This window comes from Lupinus angustifolius, unplaced genomic scaffold, assembly GCF_001865875.1.
Source record: "Lupinus angustifolius cultivar Tanjil unplaced genomic scaffold, LupAngTanjil_v1.0 Scaffold_233_4, whole genome shotgun sequence".
NCBI classification, from domain to species: domain Eukaryota; kingdom Viridiplantae; phylum Streptophyta; class Magnoliopsida; order Fabales; family Fabaceae; genus Lupinus; species Lupinus angustifolius.
In genome coordinates this window covers 1-27,053 of record NW_017727103.1, presented here as the reverse complement: position 1 = coordinate 27,053, position 27,053 = coordinate 1, and the positions used below count along the sequence as shown (strand labels likewise).

The 27,053-nt window shown below is 30.8% G+C and overlaps 5 protein-coding genes across 5 annotated transcripts; 4 read left to right on the top strand and 1 right to left on the bottom strand.

Moving 5' to 3' along the window:
• Positions 1 to 5: 5 nt before the first annotated feature.
• Positions 6 to 527, top strand: LOC109340700 (F-box protein FBW2-like; the record flags this gene model as incomplete). The annotated part of the gene is made up of 1 exon (XM_019578419.1): positions 6 to 527. A coding segment is annotated over one exon (360 nt), but the record flags the coding sequence as incomplete, so codon positions are not given.
• A 1,951-nt stretch (positions 528 to 2,478) lies between these two features.
• LOC109340699 (uncharacterized mitochondrial protein AtMg00810-like) lies at positions 2,479 to 2,976 on the top strand. Its single transcript, XM_019578418.1, has one exon. The coding sequence runs from the start codon at positions 2,479 to 2,481 to the stop codon at positions 2,974 to 2,976; it is 498 nt and encodes a 165-aa protein (XP_019433963.1).
• A 10,776-nt stretch (positions 2,977 to 13,752) lies between these two features.
• LOC109340703 (phospho-2-dehydro-3-deoxyheptonate aldolase 1, chloroplastic-like) lies at positions 13,753 to 17,111 on the top strand. The gene is made up of 5 exons (XM_019578422.1): positions 13,753 to 14,349; positions 14,611 to 14,888; positions 15,311 to 15,587; positions 15,741 to 15,986; positions 16,488 to 17,111. The coding sequence occupies exons 1-5, from the start codon at positions 13,849 to 13,851 to the stop codon at positions 16,752 to 16,754; spliced, it is 1,569 nt and encodes a 522-aa protein (XP_019433967.1). The 5' UTR covers positions 13,753 to 13,848; the 3' UTR covers positions 16,755 to 17,111.
• A 1,823-nt stretch (positions 17,112 to 18,934) lies between these two features.
• Positions 18,935 to 20,711, top strand: LOC109340702 (14-3-3-like protein). The gene is made up of 4 exons (XM_019578421.1): positions 18,935 to 19,541; positions 19,683 to 19,805; positions 20,098 to 20,214; positions 20,424 to 20,711. Exons 1-4 carry the CDS (start codon positions 19,053 to 19,055, stop codon positions 20,478 to 20,480), a joined length of 786 nt encoding a protein of 261 aa, XP_019433966.1. The 5' UTR covers positions 18,935 to 19,052; the 3' UTR covers positions 20,481 to 20,711.
• Positions 20,712 to 23,603: 2,892 nt separating this feature from the next.
• Positions 23,604 to 24,368, bottom strand: LOC109340698 (VQ motif-containing protein 9-like). Its single transcript, XM_019578416.1, has one exon. It carries the CDS (start codon positions 24,366 to 24,368, stop codon positions 23,604 to 23,606), a length of 765 nt encoding a protein of 254 aa, XP_019433961.1.
• Between the last annotated feature and the right edge of the window lie 2,685 nt (positions 24,369 to 27,053).

Genomic DNA, 27,053 nt, shown 5'->3' with positions numbered 1-27,053 from the left:
AGCTCGTCAAGACCGAAGGCCTTCTTCAAATTCTTTCGAACTGTCCTAAGCTCGAGCTTTTGGATTTGAGGGGATGCTGGGGTGTCAACATTGAGAACATCTCGCTGGAGAAGGATTTTCCAAATGTGAAGGTTTTAGGGCCTCATGTCGTAGACTATCATGAGAACAATGGCTGGGATGACTTCTCAGAACCCTCTGAGTATTTGGGCTGGGATTTTTTGGTTGATGAATACTATGACGATGATAACAAAGAGGAAAGTGACTCTGATGATATATGGGATGATGAAGAAGGGTTAAAGGAGATTCAGTTTACTTTTTATCAAGGAATAGAAAATGCTGGAATGTTTGGGCCTCCATCTCCATAATAAAGTTGTACTATTATATGCTTGCATTGTGTCTTGAATACCATTCTATAATTTCCTGTAAGTAATAATGCTTCATCTATAGACATTTATGTCTTATGTATGATGCCTATCTATATAATAATAAAATAGTTTGGTTGGCCCTCATTGGAATAACTTCCTTTTTGCAAACCTTCCTTAGTTTTTGTTTTGTGTTTGCCTAACAAAGAAAAGGACAGTTCTTTGACTTTTTTCATGTGGAGTGATATGATTTCCCATGGTCTGGGAGAAAATAGAAGGTTCAGGTTAAATAAAAGAATAGATAGAAGGTTTAAGTAGATATTTCTCGTTTGCATGTATTTGGTTGAAATAATCAAAAACTAAATTTTTTCATTTCTATTTTCCAACTATTCATCATCTTCTACTTCCTTTCTTCAACTGTTTTTTCTCCTTCCTTTTCTTCCATACCTCTTAAACATTGTCAATTCCAACAATGGTATCAAGAGCCATATAATCACAAGTAAGTAGTCCAGGAACTCCTTCAAATCTCAGGTATCACCTAGAACAACCAAGCCATTAGAGGTAATATATACTGATGTATGTGGACCTCTTGAAGTTCATTTCCTTGGAGGAAACAATTACTTTGTAACTTTCAAGGATGATTTTACTAGAAAGCTTTGGATCTTTTTGTTGAAGAGAAAGAATGAGGTATTCAACAAATTCAGAAGCTTTAAAGCAATAATGAAAAGCAATATGGTAATAAGCTAAAGTTGCTAAGGAGTGATGGAGGAGGGGAATATGTATCTCATGACTTTCATAGCTATTGTGACAAAGAATGCATCACTCATGAAATAGTTGCTCCCTATACTCCCCAACATAATGGAACAACAGATAGGCTGAATAGATCTGTCTTGAATATGGCAAGAAGTATGCTAAAAAAAAGAAATTACCAAAGAAGTTTTAGGGTGAAGTAGTGGTTACAACAGCCTATATAATGAACAAATGTCCCACAGAGAGATTTACACAGTGACTCCAGAAGAAGCATGGTCTATTGTGAAGCCAAGTGTGAGACACCTCAAAGTGTTTGGGGTTATCTGCTATAGGCACATTCCTAACAACAAGAGAAGAAAGTTGGATGACAAAGGAGAAAAATTGATTTTCCTAGGATATCATTCTACTAGGGCATATAAAGTCTACAATCCATACTCCAATGTCATCTCATATAGTAGAGATCTCAGGTTTGATGAAACTCAGGCCTGGGAGACCCTCAAATCAAATAAGTCATATGGATATAAGCATCTCCCAAGGGACTCTTGTGAGCAACACAACAAGAGAAGATAATGCAGAAACAAATGAGAGACATCAAAGATAAAGAAACATGTCTGCAAGATTGAGAGACTATGAAGTCTTCTAAGATACAACAATCACATCAGAAGGAGACTTAGTTCATATGGCTCTTCTAGTTGAGATGGAACCTATCACCTTTGAACAAGCAGCCAAAGAAGTGTGTTGGACTGAGGCAATGAAGGAGGAGATCAGGTCAATAAAGAAGAACAATACTTGGGAACTCACCTCATTGTCCGAAGGAAAGAAAGCAATTGCAGTAAAATGGGTTTATAAGTTGAAGCTCAAACCAGATGGATTAGTGGCCAAGTATAAGGCCAGATTAGTTGCCAAAGGGTTCTTACAAAAGCCAGGTCTAGACTTTGATGAGGTGTTTGCACCAGTTGCAAGAATTGAAACTATCACACTAGTTATAGCAATTGCAAGTTCAAAGAATTGGAGCTTGAGCCAAATGGATGTAAAATCAGCATTCCTGAATGGTCCATTGGATAGAGAAGTATTTGTGACACAACTTCTACGCCTTGAGGTTCCAGAACAAGAGTAGAAAGTTTATAGGTTACACAAGGCACTCTATGGATAGAGACAAGCCCCCAGGGCATGGAACAAAAGAATAGATGGATTTCTTCTGAAACAAGACCTTATCAGATGCACAAGTGAACATGGAATCTACATCAAAAGCTCACCTACAACAGCATCAGTCATAATATGCTTGTATGTAGATAATCTTTTGATAACATGATGCATATATGATGAAATAGAGGGCATCAAGACAAAGTTGAAATTAGAATTCGAAATGTCTAATTTGGGCACCTTGTCATACTTTCTTGGAATAGAATTTGTTAGATCAGAGGAAGGCGTAGTAATGAACCAGGAAAAAAATATCACTAATGTGTTGAAGAAGCTTGATATGCTTGACTGCAACTCAACTGCCACACCAGTTCAGACTGGAAATGTGCTATGCAAAGGAAATCCAGATGATCAAAAGGTTGATGCAACACTCTATAGACAGATGATAGGGTCACTGAGATACATATGCAACTCTAGACCAGACATCGCCTATGGAATTGGCCTTGTTAGTAGACATATGGAAGACCCTAGGCACTCTCACATGATTGTTGTTAAGAGACTTCTTAGATATCTAAAGGGAAGCATTAACTTTGGTGTGTTGTTTCCTGTCAACAAAAGCAACAAACAATCCCAGTATATGGTTACACTGATGCATATTAGAGTGGAGACAGAGATGATAGAAAGAGCACCACGGGATATCTATTCAAACTTGGTGAGGCTCTAGTTAGTTGGAGCTCGAAAAAACAAGAAGTGGTGGCACTCTCATCTTGTGAAGCTGAATACATTGCAGCTTGCTTGGGTGATTGTCAAGGGCTATGGCTACAATCCCTACTAACAGAGCTTGGAGTATGCTGTGATGACTCAATGCTTTTGTTAATGGACAATAAGTCTGCAATCTGTTTGGCTAAGAACCCAATGTCACATGGTCGAAGCAAGCATATAGACACAAAGTACCACTTCTTAAGAGATCAAGTGGAGAAATAAAAACTGAGGCTATAATTATGTCCATCAGAGAAGCAACAAGCTGACATCTTAACAAAACCCTTGAAGAATGAGAGTTTTGAAAAACAGAGAAGAAGGCTAGGAATTCTAAGTGATACTATTGAATTAAGAGAGAGTGTTAAGCATAATGCATTGTAATTCAGTAGTTTTGATGTAAAAATAGGTTGGGCTTTTATTGTTTGTGTAATTGGGCCTTTGATTAAAACTTACTATAAATAGAAGGTTCAGGTTATTAATCAACAACCAGATTTTTCCATTTCTGTTTTCCAACTATTCATCATCTTCTACTTCCTTTCTTCAACTGTTTTGTCTCCTTCCTTTTCTTCCATACTTCTTAAACATTGCCAATTCCAACATTTTATTTTGATTTTAATAATGAGAGATAAAATTAAGTACTTACTACCTTTAAAAATTAACAATTGTCATGCGTTAATACTACCTACCAGTTCAACGTTAACTACCAAAACCACGAGCCTTGGTAGTTTATATAAGATCAGTTGGTTGGGCCTATTAAAAAGTTAATAAAAAATTAATTAGTTGAGTAATCATGTGAGGGAGTATTTAGGGACACGCATGGTTGAATAAAAGTTGACTTGGATAGGTGGTGGTAGGAGAGGATGTTAGAAACTTAGAATTGTTGAAGCAACATTCAACAAAAAGAAGTGGAAGTGGGTAGGTGGGATGAGTTGGACACTTTAACCTTTGAGATGGAAATTTTGAGATCGAACATATAGGTATATTAGTCAAGCCGAAGAACACACAACACCCCTACAATTAATGTTGAAAATAGGTATCTCATCTATTAAAGCCTTATTATTTGGCCGATAATAAGATATATCATGTGAGAAATAGTAAGGCTTAAACATTTTAAAAATCTATTCAACTTAACACATCATACTTTAGTCAATTCAAAAGACTTGTTAAACATAATATTAACCTATTAAATTATAGTAAAATTTATATTATATTATTTTAATATAAGTGATATTATTATATATAATTTTAATATAGATATGCATATTAAAATGTAATTAAATTGTTAGAGTTCAACGAGTTTAATCAAAAATATGTTTATTAAAATAAGTCAAACTCATACTTATTTATATTATGTAGGCTTGATCTATTTAAGATAAAGTCTGAACTAACATATTTATTTTGACTCTTACCTGCAAAAAATTTTGCAAGTGCTAACTTAGAAATGCAACTTTCTTACTAATTTTTATGGCTAAATGTAAATTTTGTAGATATGCAGGAGTTTAGTTTTCCCTATTTATTTTGGTCAATTGGGGTTGTAGTATTTTTTCTATTTAGTAATTATGAGCTTTCCATCCAAAATAGTTGAAACTATAAAAAGCAAGACACTTACCATTCATCTACAGGCTAGGTTGTAAGTGAAGTTTTCTGCTTTAGTTAAAGAAATATTAAAATAATGTTTAAAATTGTAAATATTAGATTTGTTTTTCATTTTTATTCTTTTAATAATTGTTCATATTTTTAAATAATATTTTAATGTTTTTAATAAACATGTGTCTAGATGACATTTACTTCCTCTATAGTTTTAGAACTATCGGTTAAAATAGTGTACATATATGTGTTGTCAGTATAAAAATTTATGTATAATTAGTATATCATTCACTATTTATTTGTATTACTTTTTTAAAAAGTAAATGATGACTAATGATAGATTGATAGTTAAAGAACTCTTATATTGTTAGTACATATATTTTTTCTCTACTTAAAAAACCAAAAGACCAAAATCACCTAAAATAAATTATAGGGTGAAAAATGATATATCCTATTAAATTTTCATATTAATCCTCATATCTAAAATGACATATGTTATAGGGTAACATTTTATTTTAATAATAGAAATATATGTTACTTTCTTATAAGTAAAAAGATTATTAAGATTATTTAGTATGAAAATATATTATCACAAGGATAAATATCATCCAACAAAAAAGACACCATGCTTAAAATTGCATTTAATTTTTTATTATGTGCTATTTGAACTTGATTGCCTTTTAACTTTTGTTTGTGGGTAGGTCTCTTTTTCACTCCTCTAAGTTTGAATAAAGATCATATGTTTCAACATTTTGTATTCCGTGTCTAAATCTAATAAAAAAAATTTAACTAATTAAGAAAAATCTTAAAATAGAAAATAATATATTTTTTATTACTTTGTGAAATGTGAATAACTTAAAATATAGAATATTAATTTTTTTGGGATATGTGGAAAAAAAATTTGTAGGAGGAGGGACCTTAATACTGATAAGCAAAGCACAGATATCAATAAAATAATAATAAAATGACAGTATAACAGGCATATTTGTATTCACGAAATTTGTCCCAACAACTTGAAGCAAAAAAACTATAGATATCATCGGCTTAGCCGAGTCTTTCTGTTATTGTAGATTATATTTCTTAATTGATGCCAAGCTTATATTTTTTTCTTGGAATACAAGAAGAGTTAAAAACATGCTAAGCCAAGATACTACAAGGCAAAGAAATTTCACCACTATCATCTAAGAGAAGCTGTCCACAAAAAGGTTATTATTTGTTCAGATTTAATTTAATTTTTACATATATTTTTATAATTTAATATTCCGTTAAATACTCATCCCAATTTACGCAATATTATATATTAATTTTGTATTAAATTCACTTCAACAGACTAAAATAATAAAAAACCATGGGTGCGCATAAAGCAAATTTAAACAGAGATTAATTTGGTTATTAATTAATACTCCTATATATAGTACAGAACTTAAAAAAGGATTTCTTTCTTTAATCAATGATAAGCACGAAGTATTCACCAAAAATAATCATCTATTTTTATTTAAAGATTGCACTGTAACTCATCTTTTTAATACATTAAATTATTAATGAGACATTGGTGTACTAATGTAATGTCTCACTATATTCATATTTATTTTACTATAGTCAAATATTTGAATTTGGGAAATAATATTTATTGCTTACCTAGAGAATATTCTTATCATATATATATATATATATATATATATATATATATATATATATATATATATATCACTACCTTAAAATATTATAATAATAAATATTATATTATTATAATAATATATAATTTTGCTATTTGTTGTACTGACTTTTTTTCCTATGCTTGTTTTCCGTCACATTTTACATTTGAAGTGCGTTTTTTGTTAATTTTATATGTTTTACTTTATATATACTAGCAAGTTGGCAGTTAGTCCATGTCCGTCAATCCATATTTTTACTTTTTAGTATTAAATATTTAATTTTATATATTTCATTTTAGAGAATTATATCATTTTTTCGTATATGATATTATAATTTTTTGATAAAAATATAAAAATGAATTGTGATATTATTAAAAAATGCATTGGTAGTTTGATATATTTAGTGGATGTAACTTCCTCTAACCTTCATTTATATTTTTTATTGTATGGAAAAATATTGTAAGAATTATTAATTATAAGGGAAAATAGGTAAGTGGAAATTATGTCATATAGATAGTTATAATATATTTTGACTTTATACATAACTAGTGTGGGAAAGACGTTGTGTGTCTGTCGAGTGTTTATTGGTCACGTTTTTATTTTAAAGTATCAAGTAATTAATTTTCATACATATCATTTTGTAAAATTAAAATGACTTTTTGTATTGTATTTACTTTATATTATATATTTTTTTGTCTTTATTAGGATATGCAACTTATAATTAATATGCTTGAGATAGTTATATAGGATTATGTTTTTTTAAATTAAAATATTAAAGAGAAAAATAGGAATATATAAATTATATCACAATGGTAGTTACACCATGTTTTGACTTTATATACATATAATATATAATATAGATATACTAAAAAATGTGCTAGATATTTTTGTTGAGAAAATAATTTATACACTAATTGTGTAAGAATTTTGTTACTCTGTCAATGTACATTCTCATTTATATATTAATCATTATTGACTATTAATAAAGTAACACATGGGTACAAGATATTATGATCATTAAATTTTTAATTAACAGTACGTATATATTACACTCTAATTCAATTGTCTTTTATTATCTCTACAATAAACATGATTTTTTATTGATTTGATAAAAACACATTTTTTATTTATTTTCATGTTTTCATTTATTTCATGCAATTTATAATTTAAAATAGATACAAATGTGTAATTTTGTTAAATATCATTCAATTTAGCTTAAAATTTCAATTCAATAGCAAATATAGGTCTGTAATGAAAATATTTAGCTTATTAACAATAACCAAATAAAAAATTATATTTATAACTATTAATCTAATTAAATTATAATATTTGAAATGCTAAGTAATTAACATCTTTAAAATGGTATTAAGTTTTAAAAAACGAAAATTATGATGTAATGTTTGTGTCTAAGAGTTTGATAAAGCTTAATTATTGTGACTAGCATGTCGACCGACATTCCGTGTCTGTCGACTGACATTCTTATTTTTCTGATATCATGAGTATACATAAAATTTCAGTAAGTATATCATTAGATGTTTTTAGAGTGAGTCAAAAGTATTTTTCCTAGGGTAATGAAGAGAGAAAATAGAAATTGGAAAACACGTGGAATAGTAATGATACATTGATAGAAAAAATAAAAGAACATTTGAAAGCTTGTTGTAGTTATTAATGAGATATAAGATAGAAAAATCTAAAGTTAATTTTAAAAGTGAAATGATAATACAATGTTGGTGTGTTTGGGTTTTACTAGTTTGAAGAGGCTGATTATGACAGTTAAGACTCACCATACTCAAAAAACTATAATATATCAACATTATATTATCTGATTATGCTTGTAAAACTCAAAACAATTTTCTTCATTACACAGTTTACAGTTTTACACTCATGTCTATAAATTTGATTTTTTATCCAGTTATTATTCATCAATTCAAATTTTACATTTCCAAAAAATTATTTGCATTAAAAGTTGAAAAATGCATAAAATTTAACATTATTATAATGATTACAACATATTATATACCTAATATTACAAAGTACATTACATAAGAAAATGACAATTCAGATAGTTATAATTTAATCATCCATTCATTTTAACTTATTTAGTTATGTTAACTTAATTTCTCCCAAAACCTTAATTATTTAATTCAATTTTAAAATTGTTTTTTTGCACTTTTATTGCAAAGTATAAAACATATGTTGATCAATGATAATATTTGTAGTAGTAAGACCTTCTTTATTAGTTGTTTAATTAGGTGCGTTAATATTTTATATTTGGAGTATAAAGTTATTAAATAATATTTGTAAATCTTCTTAATATTTTAGTTTTTTTATTAATCACTCCAACCATTAATCTATTGGTCCAATCTCTAACTCGTTAATTCAATACCTTAACTAAGTTATTGGCCAACAGCAGTTTAATAATATCCATAATATGTTAAAAATACTATTGTACATTGTAAATCTAATTAGTTAATGTTTTAAAAGATTATAGATTTAAATATAAGGAAAAATGTTTCATTTTTTAAGGGTGACGAATAAAATATAATAATGTTACCTTGAAATAAGGTAACATTTTTAAGGATATTTTTGGTAAAAATATATTAAATTAGAAGGAATGGTAAAAAATGTAACATTATTGTTTATTATACTAACATAAAAAGATCATATATATTCTTATTTTAGTTCCTCGAAAATTTTGCACATACTAATTTTGTCTATGAAAATTTAAAAAGCCTAAAATGATCACAAAATATTAATTATTAATCAAATTAGTTTTTTTTGCCATTTTATAATTACTATTTTGACTTATAGTTTTGATATTTGAATATTAGTATAATTCTTTTATTTGGGGTCGAATTGCCACTCGTAAAAAATTTAAGGACTAAAATGTGCATTGATGGTTTTTTTCTTAATATGATTTACGAGTCAAATACATCCATTTGAGTCTTTCATATTTTCTATGCATATTAAATTAGTCTTTAATAAATTTAATTACCATTTTAGTCATCACTTTTCAAAATAGTGATAGTCATTAGTCCATCCATTAACATGCTTTGTTAATGGATTTCATAAATACATTCATTTTAGTGTCTCAAAATTTTCGTAATTTCATATTAGTTTTTAGTTTTTGTTTTGTATTTTCTACATTTGTGAAACACATAAAAAAACACAATCAACAAAACACAAAATCCAAGCTTGGATGTGCATTAGGAGAATCAAAGCATGTAGATTATTGTGCCACTAGATAATTGCAGGCAGGAACCTTGGGTGAAACTTGTTTGCACTAATAAAAAACGAAAATAATAATAATCACAACTACCACTTGTCAGAGCTTAATGACTTCTTTTCCAATCAAACTAACCACTTTTTAAAATAAATATTAAATAATCAAACCCCATAAAATGATTAAAGTATAAAAATAAAATTAAATCTGCAAATCGTTACCATAAACAAAAATTCAATGAACCCCACAATTTTGTTTGAGGTCATCTTGGAAGAAAACTAGGGTATCTTTACAATTTCCTCTCACTCAATCCAACCAAACAAAAAATTAAAGAAAAAAATTCTCTTCATTTTCTTAAGTACAAAAATTTACTTTATTTCTTCTTTTTCTCTCCACATTCTCTTTCTAAACTATTTCTCTGTTTCTTTTGTGCTACCAAATGAAGCATTAGTGATGTGTCTCCGGCTACGGTATATTCCAGCACACACAACAACCCTCTTCTTGTGAGGCCATGTGTCCCCTAAAGCTCCATTTCTAAAAAAACACTTCTCTCAGTAGCTCGTGTAGCATGTGGGCTCCACAACTCTGAGTCAAACTGTCGCTAAATCACCACTCCATCCATTGAAGAAGTGTCTTATCAACATACAAGACAAGCCCAAGGAAAAAATCAAACAGCTCCAAAATGTTGCAACTGATTTTGGCGGGAAAAACAATTTTAGCAGTTATTGTTAGTTTAATTAGTTAAGATTTTTCATTGTAAATTATAAGTTGAGTTTCAATAAAGATTACACAGAGGTTTATTTTCACTTTCTTCAGTTTTTGCCAAACTTTTACTGTTCATCTTCTTCCTCGGCGTGATCAATTCCATCCTTCACCATTCTTTGCAAAATCGCGTTCTTTCACCATGGAGATGAAGAACTGCTACGCGTCTTGCAATACATGATGGGCATCGAGGAATTTAGATGGGGTTGAAGGAATTGGATGAAAGGTTGAAACTTTGAAAAAAAGATATAAAAAATGAAGGTGAGTTATGCATTGATTTAGGGGTAAAGTGTTTTTTTTTCATGGGGGAAAAGTTGTTTTTGGTTTTGGGTATAAAAAAGTGATTATTATTTTGGTGGGGTTTGAAACAAGAGAATAAAGGATTAGAGAGATATAGTAAATAAGGAGAGAGTTTGAGTTGGTAAAATTTTCCACCATCTAAATGTCAAATTAAAAATAATGTGACTAATTTATGTAATTATGTGTTTGTTTTATACTATTTTATATGTTATTTAAGCAATTATCAAAGGAAAAAAATTATAAAACATAATTTAAAGTTTTAACCACAATTTAAATAGACTATTAAATACAACTAATTTCACTCAAACAATCATAAATAAAAAAAAACAAAGTCACTACTTCAACGTAAAATTGGTTTAGTAAGAACTATTTAATAAACATAACATTAGATTATTCATATGAATTAACAACATCATATCACATTACTTAACAATATAACATTATTGTTTAACAATATTACAATTATGGATTATAAAACTAGAACATTAAATTATGGATATTACAATTATGCTAATATATATATATATTTAGGAAGGAATAATGGGTCTGGATAACCTAAATTTATCCAACAATGATCTTAAAATCTCAGGTCTCAATATCTACGAGTCCAAAAATACAAACCCAACCCAACGCATTGCAAGTATTATCTTCGGACACTCACGGGTTTGGATCCCATTATAGTGTGATTGGTCAAAAAAATATTCAATAATTCTAATTTTAACTTAAATAATTTTTAACTATTACATAAAAGTGGTACGTGCCCCATCAAACGGACAAGAATTTGTTGTCCCAAACCAATCATATTATATCAGGTCAGTTAAAAAAATTAATTAGTCATAACTTTATTAGTTTTGTTTCATTGTGTTTGGTCAGGAACATGGTTGGGGATAACAGATCCCCATCCGCATCAAACATGTCACGCCACTTATTCTCGCCAAATGTCATCTATATCAAACATGTGATGTCACGCATTCTTTCACCATTAATAATTGCAAGTTATCAAATCCATTAACATGATTAAAATTCAGAAAAGATAGAAACTGAAATAATAATTTAAAATTAGTAGAGACTTATTTGATGTGTACTAAAACAAAAACGAGTGTTTAATTTTAAATTTATTATAAGCAGTCAATAAACAAGGTTAAATTCAATCTATATTCATATAGTAAATTGTAAAGTGTACCACACTAAAATAACTTTATCCTTGACTAGTGCATCCAATGTTATTAAAACCGAACGAGACCCATTATTAAACCGATCAGGGTACTAGATTATTAGTTTAGTGGTTCAGTAATTAAACGATATATTGGTTAAATTTAAACTGAACATATATGCTTATACTTATATATGTAATCATGTAACAATTTTTTTCTAATATATATGTATATACTCAATTTTATAATTCATGTTAATTATCTATTAAGAATTTCCATACACAAACAACTCAATTTACAAAATATATGATAAATTTAAAATTAAGAAAGAATTACAATGTTTCTCCAATATAAATTAATTGTTTCTAAACATATTATAAGTTTTCTTTTTATCAAAGAATGTAGAAAACAGTACTTTAATGTTTTAACTCTTCCTATTTTATTTTATATTTTCATTTCCCTATAATCTGTCGAGTTTTATTTATGTACGGTATGCCAACCTTTCATATTCTATTCTACTTCTCTCTTTCCCAACCTTTCTCTAATTAACTCTTTCAAAAAATACTCATTCCATTGTTAACCTTATTGTTAAGGTTGAATAAGTGCTACTTCTCTCTTGTATGGTCTCTGCGAAAATGACTTAGAAACATTGAATTGAAGTGACGTAGGATGGATCTATGAAATGATGAAGATGTGTATGAATACATAATGGAGACTCGAAGATGGATGGATTTGTGAGACGAAGAAGGAAGAAGGAAGATGATTTTTGAGGAAGAAATGTGTGAAAGGCTATAGCCTTTTTCTATGGATAATCTACGTGGCAAAACGTCATCGTTTTGGTCAGATCTGTAAAAAAATGTTTTTTTGCATGAACTAGACGGTTCAGTAGTTACTTGACCGGTTCTCCAGTTTCATCCAAAACCATTAGGTTTGACCGATTCTGATGCTCATCCGATCCAAAGGCTGTGCCATACCAGCTAGGGTTCTGTTTGTCGGTTTTCCAGTCAAACGGATCAGTCTAGTCCGGTTTAATATCACTGATTGTATCAATATAAAACGTTTAACAATATTATAATTTTTAATTATTATTGATATAGTTTATATTACTTTTAGATGAATTATGTACGTATGAACAATGTATGGATTTGATACAATATCATTAAATAATCTATTATTAATATTTAATTATCATTGATTTTTTAAAAAAATTATCTAAATTAATATTGAATGATGCACTGATTGTTTTAAATTTTGCACTAATAATACATAAGTGATACATCATGAATATAATTAATATTAAGAAATATAAAAGAGTGGTGTGGAGGAAATAATCTGATACAAAATTAGGCAAGTAAAAAAAAATGAGTCTCAACAAGTCCGGACTAAATTAAAACCCTCGAACATGTTTATATAACAGAATCTTGCAAAACCTGACTTTCTTATAGCCCTTAATTAGAATTTAAAGCATTCTATCACTCTCTAGTCTCCACAATAGAAAAACAAGTTAAGGAAAATCAAAATAAAAATTATAAATAAATGAAATAAAGTAAAAAAAGGCTGCTTGGCTTATTTCGGGTAAAATGCACGCCGCGCTGCCAAAATAAATGGCAATGGTAGAAAAACACAAGTATTCAAATGTCTTGTTTTCACTTTTGCATATTATTAACTTATTATTATAAATGAAATGATAAAATTGGAATGAGAATAAAGTATATTCTTAAACTAGAAGATAATTATATTCTAAAATTAATAAAATTATAATATATATTATATTTAATTTCTTTCTACAAAAATATTTTTAAAAATAAAAAAATATTCATGTTATAATTTTAGGAATTTAAAAAGATAATTTATTACCTATATAAAGATATACTTTATTCCTCCTTATAGTAACATATATTATTTGAGATTACTTGCCCTTATGATATAGGATACAAAGCAAGATGTTTGACTTGTTAGTATTTGCCATTGACGAAAACACCCCGCCTCCTCCAACTACCTACCCCATGACGACTCTACCAAACAAACAACGTAGGCCTAAACTCTCTTCATAAATGTTTCCCTATAAAACCCTCGCGAGATTTCTCTCACCCTCTTCAGCCACCCCTCACACTGAGATTGCCGCATTTCAAACCCAACAATAAAATACTTCAATAATGGCAATCTCCACCGCTAACTCTCTTATTCCCACCAAACTCAACCAATCATCTTCCTCTTCCTTCCTCACCAGGCCCGGGCCCAAGCCTTATATTCTAGCCGTCCACGCTGCCGAGCCCGCCAAGAACAACATTGTTTCTGAAAAGCCCCTCAACCCATCGTTCCCCGTTGCCAATAGAAATGTGGTTTTGGGGAACTGGGCTGTGGACAGCTGGAAATCCAAGAAGGCGCTCCAGCTGCCCGAATACCCGAGTCAGGAGGACCTTGAATCGGTCCTCCGGACCCTGGATGAGTTCCCTCCAATCGTCTTCGCTGGCGAGGCGAGGACTTTGGAGGAGCGTATCGGAGAGGCTGCTTTGGGAAATGCGTTTTTGCTACAAGGTGGAGATTGTGCTGAGAGCTTCAAGGAGTTCAATGCCATTAACATTCGTGATACCTTCAGAGTCATTCTCCAGATGGGTGTTGTCTTGATGTTCGGTGGCCAAGTGCCTGTTGTTAAGGTACCCTTAATCCATCCAAATCGTTTCATTTCAAATTTTCAATAATTGTGTCATAACCATAAACATGTAAATCAAGTTAATTATCAATCCGACCAATTTACATAGATAGCTTTTGACACCATAATAATAGCAATAGAAATCCTAGAATCAGCTCAGTAGGCTAGTTTCTGTGACATAAGTACGAGGTTTTGGCTGTGGGACATAAATGTGCATAAAAGTGATGTGTGATTAACATTTTTATGTTTGGAATTTATTGTTTAGGTGGGAAGAATGGCAGGTCAGTTTGCGAAGCCGAGATCCGATGGGTTTGAGGAGAAGAACGGGGTGAAGCTGCCGAGTTACAGAGGAGATAACATTAATGGAGATGCTTTTGATGAGAAGTCTAGAACTCCTGATCCTCAGAGGATGATTAGAGCTTATTGTCAAGCGGCAGCCACTCTGAATCTGTTGAGGTCTTTTGCCACAGGAGGGTATGCAGCTATGCAGAGGGTTATTGATTGGAATTTGGACTTCACCGACCACAGCGAGCAGGGAGACAGGTATATATTTCCATGTTTAACCTTCACTTTGCTTTTTCTTACCTCAAATTGCCTTATGTTTAACAGTACAACTTGTCCAATTCATTTTTGTCTCAATATGTTAAACGAAAACCACCATAATCCATTAGGTGACCCCTTGTGCATTGACTCTTATTAAAAAAATATGTATATCTATTTCTACAACTTCATATAATAGTAAACAACAACCAAGCCTTATTCTCATGTAAAAGTGAAGTTGTTAAAAGGTTTTTCATCTTTGTTTTACAAATAACACGGCTCTATGTTAAATCAACACGATTTTTGTGTGAATAATGATAGTTATACTTATACATATATAGTATCTATCTACGAGTTCCTAACTTTTTACTCTTTTATGTGTATGTGTAGCATGAGGTAAATTAACTCTGTTGTTGGCCTGGCAGGTACAAAGAGCTTGCTCACCGAGTTGATGAGGCCCTTGGTTTCATGGATGCTGCTGGACTCAAGGTGGACCATCCCATAATGAAAACAACTGAATTTTGGACTTCTCATGAATGCTTATTATTGCCATATGAGCAATCACTCACTAGATTGGACTCAACATCCGGACGCTACTATGACTGCTCTGCCCATATGATTTGGGTTGGTGAGCGGACCAGGCAGCTGGATGGTGCACATGTTGAGTTTCTAAGAGGAGTGGCTAATCCCCTTGGAATTAAGGTTCGAACTTGATTCTTATCAACCAATTGCACTATCTTTGTTTAATATTACAAACAAGCTTGAGCAAGTATATTAGAAGATTAGAATTGTTTGTTTTACATTCTTTTATTCGCTTAATTGCCTTATTGAAATATGTTTTTGATACATTGGCAGGTAAGTGATAAGATGGATCCAAATGAGCTTGTTAAACTCATTGAGATTTTAAATCCCCAAAACAAAGCAGGGAGAATAACTATAATTACAAGGATGGGAGCTGAAAAGATGAGAGTTAAGCTTCCAAATCTAATCAGGGCAGTGCGTGGAGCAGGGCAAATTGTCACATGGGTCAGTGATCCTATGCATGGAAACACCATCAAGGCTCCATGTGGTCTCAAAACGCGCCCCTTCGATGCCATCAGGGTATATAATTCTTCTAACTCTATTCTCGTCTTCCTTAGTATAAAACAAGATAAATTTGATTCTGCTGCTAGTCATAAGCTCATAAACGTTGGAGGATGAAGAAGAACATGTCTTTTTTAAATTTTTATTTTCAATGACTTTTGAATTGGTCTTTAATGGTAGGCTATATCATACTTAGAATCTGGAGTGGTAGGTGGAAAAGGGGTTGGGTGTAGAAGTAGGTGTGTTTGTGAAGTATTGAAATCATTACTTGGTTCTTTGTTTAGTAAGAAATGTCATTGTTGGATTTGGTTGCATTTCTTTAAGAGTAGGTCAGAGTGGACACTTTTGGGGCCCATATGCTTGTGCATCTTTATTCTTGCAATTTAAAGAAAGAAACATATCAATAATGTCATACAACTTTGTTGCTTTTTATATTGGTAAATTAAAACTTTGTAAACTTCTTGGGATAAAATGTTCACACTGGTTATGATTATTGATGCCACTTACTGAATTGAACAGGCTGAGGTTACAGCATTCTTCGATGTGCATGAACAAGAGGGAAGCCACCCAGGAGGTGTTCACCTAGAGATGACAGGTCAGAATGTGACCGAGTGCGTTGGTGGGTCAAGGACAGTCACGTTTGATGACCTAGGCTCACGTTACCACACACACTGTGACCCCAGGCTCAATGCTTCCCAAGCTCTTGAGCTTGCTTTCATCATCGCTGAACGTCTCAGGAGGACTAGGATCAGATCGCAGCAGACTCTTGGTTCTACAGGACTGTAAACATGTTGGCTTTCAAAACCAACATAAATATCTTTATTCTTTTTCTTTATGCATTTTAAGGATGTTGGGAGCTTTCTTCTTACTTACACATGGACATGGAGCTGGAGGTCATAGTTACATGGTACTTGTTACGGGTTACGGTGTATGATACCATTTATATATGGTTCATCCGATTTTACATTATTAGTATAAACTCATTTTAGGATAAGCTGCATGTAGAATCAGACCACTTTAGTCACTAGCTTATGATGTGTACTATGTTTGTATCTATATACTGCCTAGTAATGTGTTTGAGCTGTGAAAGACTGAGACCATATATGAATAAATGAAACGAAAAGGTTTCAATTGCTTTGACTACTTGAGTCTATGGTGATGAAACATTTTTTTTCTCTTGTACTTCTACTCTGGTGTGGGTTATTTTAAGTTGCACTAACTCGTTTTCTAATATCTTGCATATGTGATACTGTGAACCTTATTTCTTGCGGATGATAATTCTGAGGGACAAGTTGAAGTATGTTTGAGATGAAATTTTTGAAAAATCAGATATTGTAAATCTGTCAAATCATCATAAAAAGCTAGAGTCAGTTTCAGTGGGGTTTGTCAAAATAGATGCCTCTTGTACAATTGTTTATTCCACCAACAAAACAAAACACTAATTCTCTAATGGTCACCCTTGAGTAATCTGATTTTTTAACCAGGTTCAGCATATGCATATTACTTCCTAGCTGAGTTTAATATATTTTTATATAACCAATCATATTCTTTCACCCATAATTCCTCTTCGGGTGCGTGATTATATTAACAAGTGTCGCACATCAAAATAAAACTCTTGACCGATACTTTAAGATCTAGTGAGGTGGGCAACTTTTTTTCCGCCATATTGATTTTGATCCTATAATGTGTATGGGTTTATGGCCTGGGTAATTTCTAACATAAGACCGTTATACGCTGTTCCTTTATATGGTTTATGGGCTTAGAGCCTCCCAATGGATATGGTCAAATCATCATAGATGCACTTTTGACCTCATCATTTTTACTTCGGCCCAAAAATTATTAAAAACTCCAAAACCAACAAATATTCTGTTCTGATAATAATCAAACCATACTAGATGAACAATAAGGATGATCCTACTCATCCTTACTTATACCTAGATATAAGATATTTATAAATTGTGCGCATATATTAATTTACATATATTTGTGAAAGTGAAATTTTTATTAGAAGATGTACATAACAATAAATATATAATATGATTATAAAAAAATATACTTCATATTATTTAATACTATTTAAATAGTATAAATATTTTTAAAATTTGACTTATAATTCGGGAGAGGGGAATAATTAACCCATTTTTATAATAAAAACTATAATGTTATTCAAATGATAAATTAAATTATACTAATCCCTCTTTTTAGAAAAGGTTAATATAACTTTTAAAGGAAATAAATTTATTATATTAAACTTTTAACAAATTCAACCAAATCTCCCCAGCTCCTCCAATAAAAGACGTCACGTCAGCACAAATAGAGATGGCAAAATGGGTCGTTCGGCCTGTTTACTCCACACCCGCAAAAATTTAAGCGGGCGTGGGCATGCCCGCATTGGTTAACGGACAAAATTTACTGTCCTGTCCATTTTAAAACAGGTTAATAGGCTTGTGAGCGGCCCGTGGACATAGTTGAATAATTAAAAAAATAAAAAATTCATATAATAAAGGAAATTAAATTAAATAAAGTAGTTGAAGATAAAAAATTAACAAATTTTTGATATTTTATATAAAATTTAACAAATTACATTAGATTACAAATTTTCTAGGGATTAAAAATCACATTACATCATAACTAATCTAAATTTTCTTACTTTTTTCCTAAATTATATTTATGGGCCGCCCGCTTACCCAACGAAAATGCCAACAAATTTGACGGACAAAATGGGTAAATGGACAAAAAAATTATACCACACTCACAAAAAATGCAAGCTAGTGGGCGCATCCGCGGACAATGCCCATTTTATCATCTCTAAGCACAAAAGGGAAGAAAAAATACAGTCAAAAGAAAAAAAGAAAAAACTAATTGTGAATGAGATTGAAGGGTAGATATGGCGTCTCTAAAAATAAGGTACCCCATTGAACGTAATCATCGGTGGCATAAAAAAAGCACCCAACACTTTCAAACAAAAATAGTCTCTCTCTATTTCTTCCATTCCCTTTCTCCTTGTTGCTTCTCACTTTCTCTCTCTATCTTTTCTCTTTCTCCTCTTCCATTCCTTCAATCCCTAACCAGATCTCTCTCGTAATGGCTACCGCTCCTTCCTCCCGCGAAGAGTTCGTCTACTTGGCGAAACTGGCGGAACAGGCCGAGCGCTACGAGGAAATGGTCGACTTCATGGAGAAGGTCTCCGCCGCCGCCGCTGATAACGAGGAACTCACCGTCGAAGAGCGAAACCTTCTCTCCGTTGCCTACAAAAACGTCATCGGCGCTCGCCGTGCCTCGTGGCGCATCATCTCCTCCATCGAGCAGAAGGAGGAGAGCCGAGGCAACGAAGACCATGTCGTCGTCATCCGAGACTATAGATCTAAGATCGAGGACGAGCTCTCCAACATCTGCGACGGTATTCTCAAACTCCTTGACTCTCGCCTCATCCCCTCCGCCGCCTCCGGTGACTCCAAGGTGTTTTACCTCAAGATGAAGGGAGATTACCACCGCTACCTCGCCGAGTTCAAGACCGGCACTGAACGCAAGGACGCTGCTGAGAACACTCTCAACGCTTACAAAGCCGCTCAGGTATTCAGATCTGTTCCGTTTATTAGCCGGATTTGTGATTTTTTCATTTATATCACTATTGGTTCGACTAGATTGGAATGATTTAGAGTTAATATCGTGATTATGTTGATTTCTTATGTTTTGATTTGATTTTTGGACCAGGATATTGCGAACGGCGAGCTTCCTCCAACTCATCCGATTAGGCTGGGTCTCGCTCTTAACTTCTCTGTGTTTTACTATGAGATTCTTAACTCTCCTGATCGCGCTTGCAACCTTGCAAAACAGGTTTGTCTTACAGAAAACTGAGTATCTATACTGCTTTTAGTTTCATTCGATTAACTGCGATTTCCATTGAATTGTTTGATTTTTGATTCAATCATACAAGAAAAACAAGAATATGGCTGAATGTGGTGAATTAGTCATCTTTTATTGGTCTTGAATTGGGAGAATGTTAAGTGCAACTACTCTATTATTATAGCTGGTTGAATAAGAATGTATCATGTTTTTCCTTTATGTTGTAAGTTTGCAAGATCATATGTGGTACATTATTTACTCATTAACTATTAATATTCTCTAGGCTTTTGATGAGGCTATTGCTGAATTGGATACTCTGGGTGAAGAATCATATAAGGATAGCACTTTGATCATGCAACTACTGCGTGATAACCTCACCCTTTGGACCTCTGACATGCAGGTATTGCTTTGAGTTTGCTTTGTTAACAATGATATCATATGTAATGTGAAATTCAATAAATGATTTAGCAACTTACTACTGCATGTAATTTTTTTTTTATACTGGCTGTCTATCTTAGTTTAATTGGTTTTTTGTGCCTTATCTCTTGGTTATTTATCTTCACAAGGCCTATTTATTGATTTTGGTCTCTATTTTGGTGTTTTTTTTAGGATGATGGTACAGATGAAATCAAAGAAGCAGCAGTTAAGCGCGATGATGAACAGTAGTAAACATATTTTACTGCTAATTAGTTATTGAACTTGTCCTCTATAATGTTTTTAAAAAGAGAAGGTACTGATTGGTAATCTCGATGCTACTGAGATTTTAGGCATTCAAGGTCTCTGTTATGATTCTGGGCTCTTTTAGTTTGTCCTTCCCTTTGTACTTGTTTCTGGTTTGCCTATGTTCTTAATGACACTGAAATTTCTGTCATAAGCAATTGGAGTATTACAGTTTTATTCTCTTTAGCAAACTTGATATGCTGATTAGTCTCAGATTAGAGGTTGTAATCCTTGAAATCTTTGTTTAGCCCTAGGTGGAATTTAATGTGTTTTGTGAGGATTGTCTACTTCATTCTCTTTAGGTTTGCTTTTGTTGATCTTGAGCACTATTTGTATGCAATGCACATGGAGAAGTGATTGATACTAATCTTCAAATCCCTCTTCAGTGATATTATAATTCTGGTTGTTACGATCAAACAAGAACAAATAAATATGGTGAAAGAGCAATAAATATGTTTTATTCTTTTGAGAGTTACCTTTACCACCAAACCATCTCATTTACGGTGCTACATTTTTCTAGTAACGACAAGCAAATTGTGAAGCAGTTTTTTTATCCTCCAAATCAAATCAGGCACTTGTTTTTGCATACAAATCACTCAACAAAATATAAGCTTTATCTTTCAGAGTGGGTACTTTAAAACTTCGAAACATTTTTACATTTAGATTAGGATAAAATGATCTTTTGATGAGAGTTTTGATTCGAGAATTAATCAATAATGTATTAACATTCATTCTGTTATAAAATGATATCATTACTAATTACATAAATTAAATTTATCAAGTGATTTTGTTGAAAATTGATTTATTAAAAAAATAATACTCATTTTTTATTGAAGAAGTTTAATTTGATTTGTTTGGTGTAAACAAAACAAATGACACCCTCTTTAATTAGAACATTATAGAACTATGTGGATAATTGATAAAAATAAGGAGAGTTATAAAGTAGTCTGATCGTTACGATTAGGGCTGACAATGAGCTGAACAAACTCGATATTCATTTGAAACTCGACTTGTTATTTATCTTGACAAACTTGGTTTATAAATAAAATGAATCAAACTTGAGTTGAAAATTGAGTTTGTTACATAAACGAGTCGACCCTAAGCTGGACACAGTTCGACTCGTTAGGTTTATCAACTAGCAATATTATATATAAATATATCATATTTATATATCATATTTTTATATAATAATATTTATATATTATATTTAAATATATATACACACTAATTTTTTATGTTTATTGTTATTATACAATGAATTTGCATTATTTTTATATTTATTGTTGTTATATATATATAACTTTGTGCAATATTTTTTTAAAAGTGAATTAATTATTTCAGTTATCTAAATGAACTAATTCGAGCGGAGCTGAACAGTTCGTGAACTTTAACGGAGCTAAACTCAAGCTAAAAAATAACTTGTATCGAACTTAAGTCGAGTTTCGAGCTTAAGCAAATTCACATCGATCTGAATTGAGTTGAGTCTAGTTCAACTCGTTTCGTCTCATTTTCATCCCTAGTTAGGATGAACAGTTTGAAGAATTGAATGAAAGAGCTTGTAAGTTTGAGAGTACATCTGATGTCCCATATAGTGTGTCACTATGTATGCCAATGTTTAGTATCGGTTGAAATATGTATTTTTGTTAAAAAATTAATAAATAAATAATTTTTTGACTAATCAGAAGCAATGATACGTAGAGTGTTACACTGTATTATGATAGAAAATGACATTCCTGTGAGTTCAAGTTTTACTCATGACAAATTTTAAAAATAAAAAGATGAGTTACAAAGTAGTCTGATAGTTAAAAGAAATGGTTGAAATGAAGGAGATTGAAGGTTCGAGTCTGACTCATAATAAATACTAAGAGACTAATTTCTGCCTAGGAAAATTTGTTTACAAAAATAACAACAATTTACTTAACTTCCTCTAAAATACTAGAAGGTACGTGCAAGATACTTCTACACAATTTAGCTACAAATTTGGAATGAGTTTACGAATTCAACCGAGGTATTATAAATTTTATCGTTTCTCTATCACATTTGGATCACAATTCTGGCTGTATTGGTTAACTTTTTTTGGCAACCATCTAGAATTTCTACTTAATCGCAATCACGTTTTAAATTATGATAATAACATGTTTAACAGAAAACTAGTGATGCATATGTTGGACAAAGCAACCAAAATTCAAAATAATACCAGATGAACAAGTTTTAATTAACCACTTTTTACCCATGGTACACACTCTTGATCGAGTATATTATATTTTTGAAGATTTTTCTCCTTCAATTTTAGTCTCTCTTGTAATTGGGTTTGAGTATACTACAATTTTTTTGTTATAAAAAAATTGTGATTATATTAGTTACATTTTCCGCGTACAATTGCAAAATAAAATTTAATAATAACAGCTCGATCGAAAAGTAGTAATGCATAATTTGAACAGATGAAAAGAGTTGTAAGAACCGTTTAATTACATGTCCAAGAGACAGGAAGCATGGAAGCATGATCCTCTCTAGTGAGTAGTGATCGGCAAGGATATCATACAATTATATTTATAATAAATAATAAAAATATCATATAATTACATTTAAAATATAAAAATATTATATTCTTATATTTTTTTTTATATTATTTATAATTTAATTGTCTCTTCATTAATAAAAAAAATATCTTTGGAAACCATGATCCATAACCTTGATTGACCAAATAATTAAAACGTAACAGATAGTAAGTTTATCATCATCCAACTATATAATTAACATTAGATAGTATTGATTAATTATCATCCCTAATATATGTATATATCATGAGTATGACAATGTAAAAATTTATAAATATTTAGTGTATTATCTACTATTAATTAATATTATTTTTATCTAAAAGAACAATAGTAATTAAAAATAAATAGTAAATAATATAATGATAATGTAAAAAATTCTTAGACATACATATTTTCTCCCCATATATCATAATGATTAGAAGCAAATACAAATTCTTACATCCTCCATGCACCTAGCACTTAACTAAAAGCAATTAGCCATATACATATAAGTATATAACTAACAAAACATTCAGATCTGAACATCCTTCCATCTAGGGCTTGGAACAAGATTTTGAAACCCTACTTTGTTTACGTCAGGCGAAAAAAGAATGCTTGGGGACAACAATGGGATCGGTGAAGACAACACCGAGTCGTTGAGAAACCGCAAGTATGAGGTGATAGGAGAGTCAACACCTAAGCTCTCAGAGGAAAATGATGGCAGAGGAGGCAAGGTTTGCGGTGGAGCAACGACGTTGTCTATGTTGTTGATAGGATTCATGGGGTTGGTGTTGGTAGGGTTAAAGTGGTTGATGGTGTTAATAGGGTTCATGGGGTTGAAGTTGATCATATAGTTTCTGTGATCGGCGATGGTGGTGTTTAGTGGCGGCGGCATCAGCATCAGGGGTGGGGGGCGAATGTTTTGAAGGCGAATGCTTGGTGGCTTTGTTTTTCTGATAGGTGGAGGGGGTGCAGTGATTTTTGGGGTGCAACCAGTGACTTTTTGGACAAAACCCTTGAACTCACTCTTGGAAATTTTGTACACTGGTGGGGGTAGAGGTGGTTTTAGTTGACTGAGCATTTCATTGTAACTATATGCATGGTTTTTGGGGCTGATGCTAATGGAGAGGTTTTTTGTGATGGGTTTGGAAATGTTATTTGAGTGCTTGTTTAATTGCCTAATGTAATTGGGACCATTGTTATTACGAGAAGCATTCCTGCTAGTGCTAGCACCTCTACTACTAGTAGTGTTAGTAGTAAATAATGTTGGGGATTGATGGCTTTTGTTCTTCATCATCGTTTTCGATCTCTAGATTATAAGATATATGGGTAGAGTAAGGAGGGAGTGATGAAAAAAAAGGCTGGAGAAAACAAAGAAAAAGAAGGAGAATGACACTTTCTCCTTGTTAATGGTTTCTTTCTCCTCTTTTGTCATGCCTTTAATAGAAAAGAAAAAACCAGAAAATAAGAACACCATTAAGGAATTAGCCCATAGTTTTGATAAAGGGTTTTGTAATGTATGCAGTATTATATTACCATAATGATTTACATCTAAACACTAAATAATTCGCCATTTATTTCTATTATTTTTTGAAGAATCAATTATAATTTAATATAAATGTTAGATAATATAATGACAATATATAAAACTCTTATATTTTTAGTAGGTACATTTTTTCTCTTTGATAAAACATTGACTGTTTTACTAAGTATTCATTTTGCTCCATAACTTTAAAGGTACAAATTTAGTTTTAGAAGTCAATGATCAAATCTTGAATATAAATTAACTAAAATAACTTCATTTAATCTACATTTAAAAATTACATTAAAAATAAATGGAAAAATGCAAAGTGAAAAAGAGAAGTAATAAATAAGCATATAATTGGAAAATAAAATACAAATGTATATTAAGTATTTAAAACATTAAAAGATTTAAAACAAAATAAAAAAAGTTAAAATATCAAAAATATTAAACTAGAGGTATTTTGGGTCATTGGTAGTTATTTTTTTAAATTGATAAACTTTCAAATTTAATAAATTTACACCAATCAAATATAGTAATATATGAAGTGATACATAGTGAGTAACAAATGTTATTACCCACAATTTTGGTAAAAAATAAAAAATGAAAATATTTTATAAACTAATAAAGCTTTTGTTTATTAATATGAGAATCTGCTAGATTTTCAAAAAGATCAAAATATTAAAGTTTTGATTCTTGTAAATGACATTTGTTGGAAGAAACATTTATATATCTTGAAAATGATTAATTCATTATTTATAAGGTGATGAAATATTATTGATAATACCAATAAATATCAATTTTGACAATATTATCCCATTTTATCATATTTTGTTCATGCTTATTTTATAATTACTAGTCATCCTCATTTCTTGCTCTCTAAGCAAACGGATTTTATCAATGGTGAAGAATGTTTAAAGATAGGGGTGTAGGAAAAAAAGTGAGAGAGTGTCATATATATTTTTTAGTTTTGTTTTTGTACACGTATACTAAAAGTGTGTAATATTTAATAAGTTAGAGATTAATCCTTTTGAAAGTAAATGAGTTTTACATCCTTTAACATCAATATATTTTTCATCAAATAAGGATGAGTGTAATATATATACTACTAGAGTAAATATTTATATATAATTACTGCATCATCTATCATTCATGTGTATTTTTAAGAGTCAATTAATATTAAATATAATGATGGATGATACACTAATGATATATAAAACTCTTATATTATCATTGTATATTTTTTCCTCAATAATCATGCTTATGAAATATTATCAACTATGTTGACATTGTCATATATTTTTTGTTAAGTGTTTAATCTAATGTGGCTAAGGTTAGATGTTCTTAAAAAAATAGTTAGAGTGAGTGATTCATGAGGGATCAGTATATAATTCAGTCATCGTCATCTCACTTGTCTGGTCAAACTTATTAAATTCAGATTTTTGTAATGTTTTAAATATACATCGCACTAGGCAATGTAATGACTCTTGTGATGAATTGTTCAAAAGTTAAACATGCATAAATGAAAAAGTCAAAATATTTTTTTATAACTTTCTATATACAATGAATTATTTTCTGGTATACATGAATCAACTAATTTAAGTCTTGTGTTCATAAAATGTTGCTTTTTTAGTATGAAAAGCATTAAATTTGTTAAAAAAAATTGGGTACGTATGTTTAGAAATACATTCTATTTGGCACATCTATTATAGGTAATTAAGAGAATGTTAAAATGTTTATAATTAGGCTGACACGCCTTATGCCCCTTATTAATTTGTTTGTCTATCGAAAAAAATGTTTATACAAAAACAATATGTACATCATTTTAGTCAAATGTTTCTAATACATGAAACATTTTTGTTTGGTTATGAAGAGAACATAATGAAATTAACTTTTTTAGCAATGAATTTTCTTTATATACAAAGGTCAAATATTAATCTCTGTTTAAAGAAAAATATGTATATATCGCGTCTCTGTTAATAAAAAATCTTTTTATATCCTACAAAGAGCATTATATTACAAATACGTTATACTATAAAAGAAATATACAGATGTGTGTTGGTCTTCATAAAATAAATTAAGGTTTTATTTTATTATTGATTGGTACCTTAAATTATTTGGGATTTTAATGAAAATCGAAGATACAAGTATCCATCCGAACCCAACTCGAATTTAATGTGAGAATTTATTGTGATTGAGTCCCGGTTTTACCCGAGTTTAACTTTCAGGTTTAGGTTTGCGCTTGATACATATGATACCATGTCCCAAATTAATTTATATATGTAAAATTACAAAATTAAACACTTATAGATGATGTATTTAGTGATAATGACCAATTTATATGAGAGTGAGATGAATAATTCTCATTCCTCTAAACCTTTAATTTTGAATCGGATGGCTGAAATTTTTTCTTCTCACTCACATATAACTTGGTCATTCTCATTAGATATTATATATATA

Excerpts from the sequence above, each read along its gene's own strand:
- LOC109340699 (XM_019578418.1), top strand. The coding sequence starts at position 2,479 with ATGTCTAATTTGGGCACCTTGTCATACTTTCTTGGAATAGAATTTGTT.
- LOC109340703 (XM_019578422.1), top strand. The coding sequence starts at position 13,849 with ATGGCAATCTCCACCGCTAACTCTCTTATTCCCACCAAACTCAACCAA. Across the intron at positions 14,889-15,310 it reads CACAGCGAGCAGGGAGACAG|GTACAAAGAGCTTGCTCACC; the intron begins GTATATATTTCC and ends TTGGCCTGGCAG. Across the intron at positions 15,588-15,740 it reads CTAATCCCCTTGGAATTAAG|GTAAGTGATAAGATGGATCC; the intron begins GTTCGAACTTGA and ends ATACATTGGCAG.
- LOC109340702 (XM_019578421.1), top strand. The coding sequence starts at position 19,053 with ATGGCTACCGCTCCTTCCTCCCGCGAAGAGTTCGTCTACTTGGCGAAA. Across the intron at positions 19,542-19,682 it reads ACGCTTACAAAGCCGCTCAG|GATATTGCGAACGGCGAGCT; the intron begins GTATTCAGATCT and ends TTTTTGGACCAG. Across the intron at positions 19,806-20,097 it reads CTTGCAACCTTGCAAAACAG|GCTTTTGATGAGGCTATTGC; the intron begins GTTTGTCTTACA and ends AATATTCTCTAG.
- LOC109340698 (XM_019578416.1), bottom strand. The coding sequence starts at position 24,368 with ATGATGAAGAACAAAAGCCATCAATCCCCAACATTATTTACTACTAAC.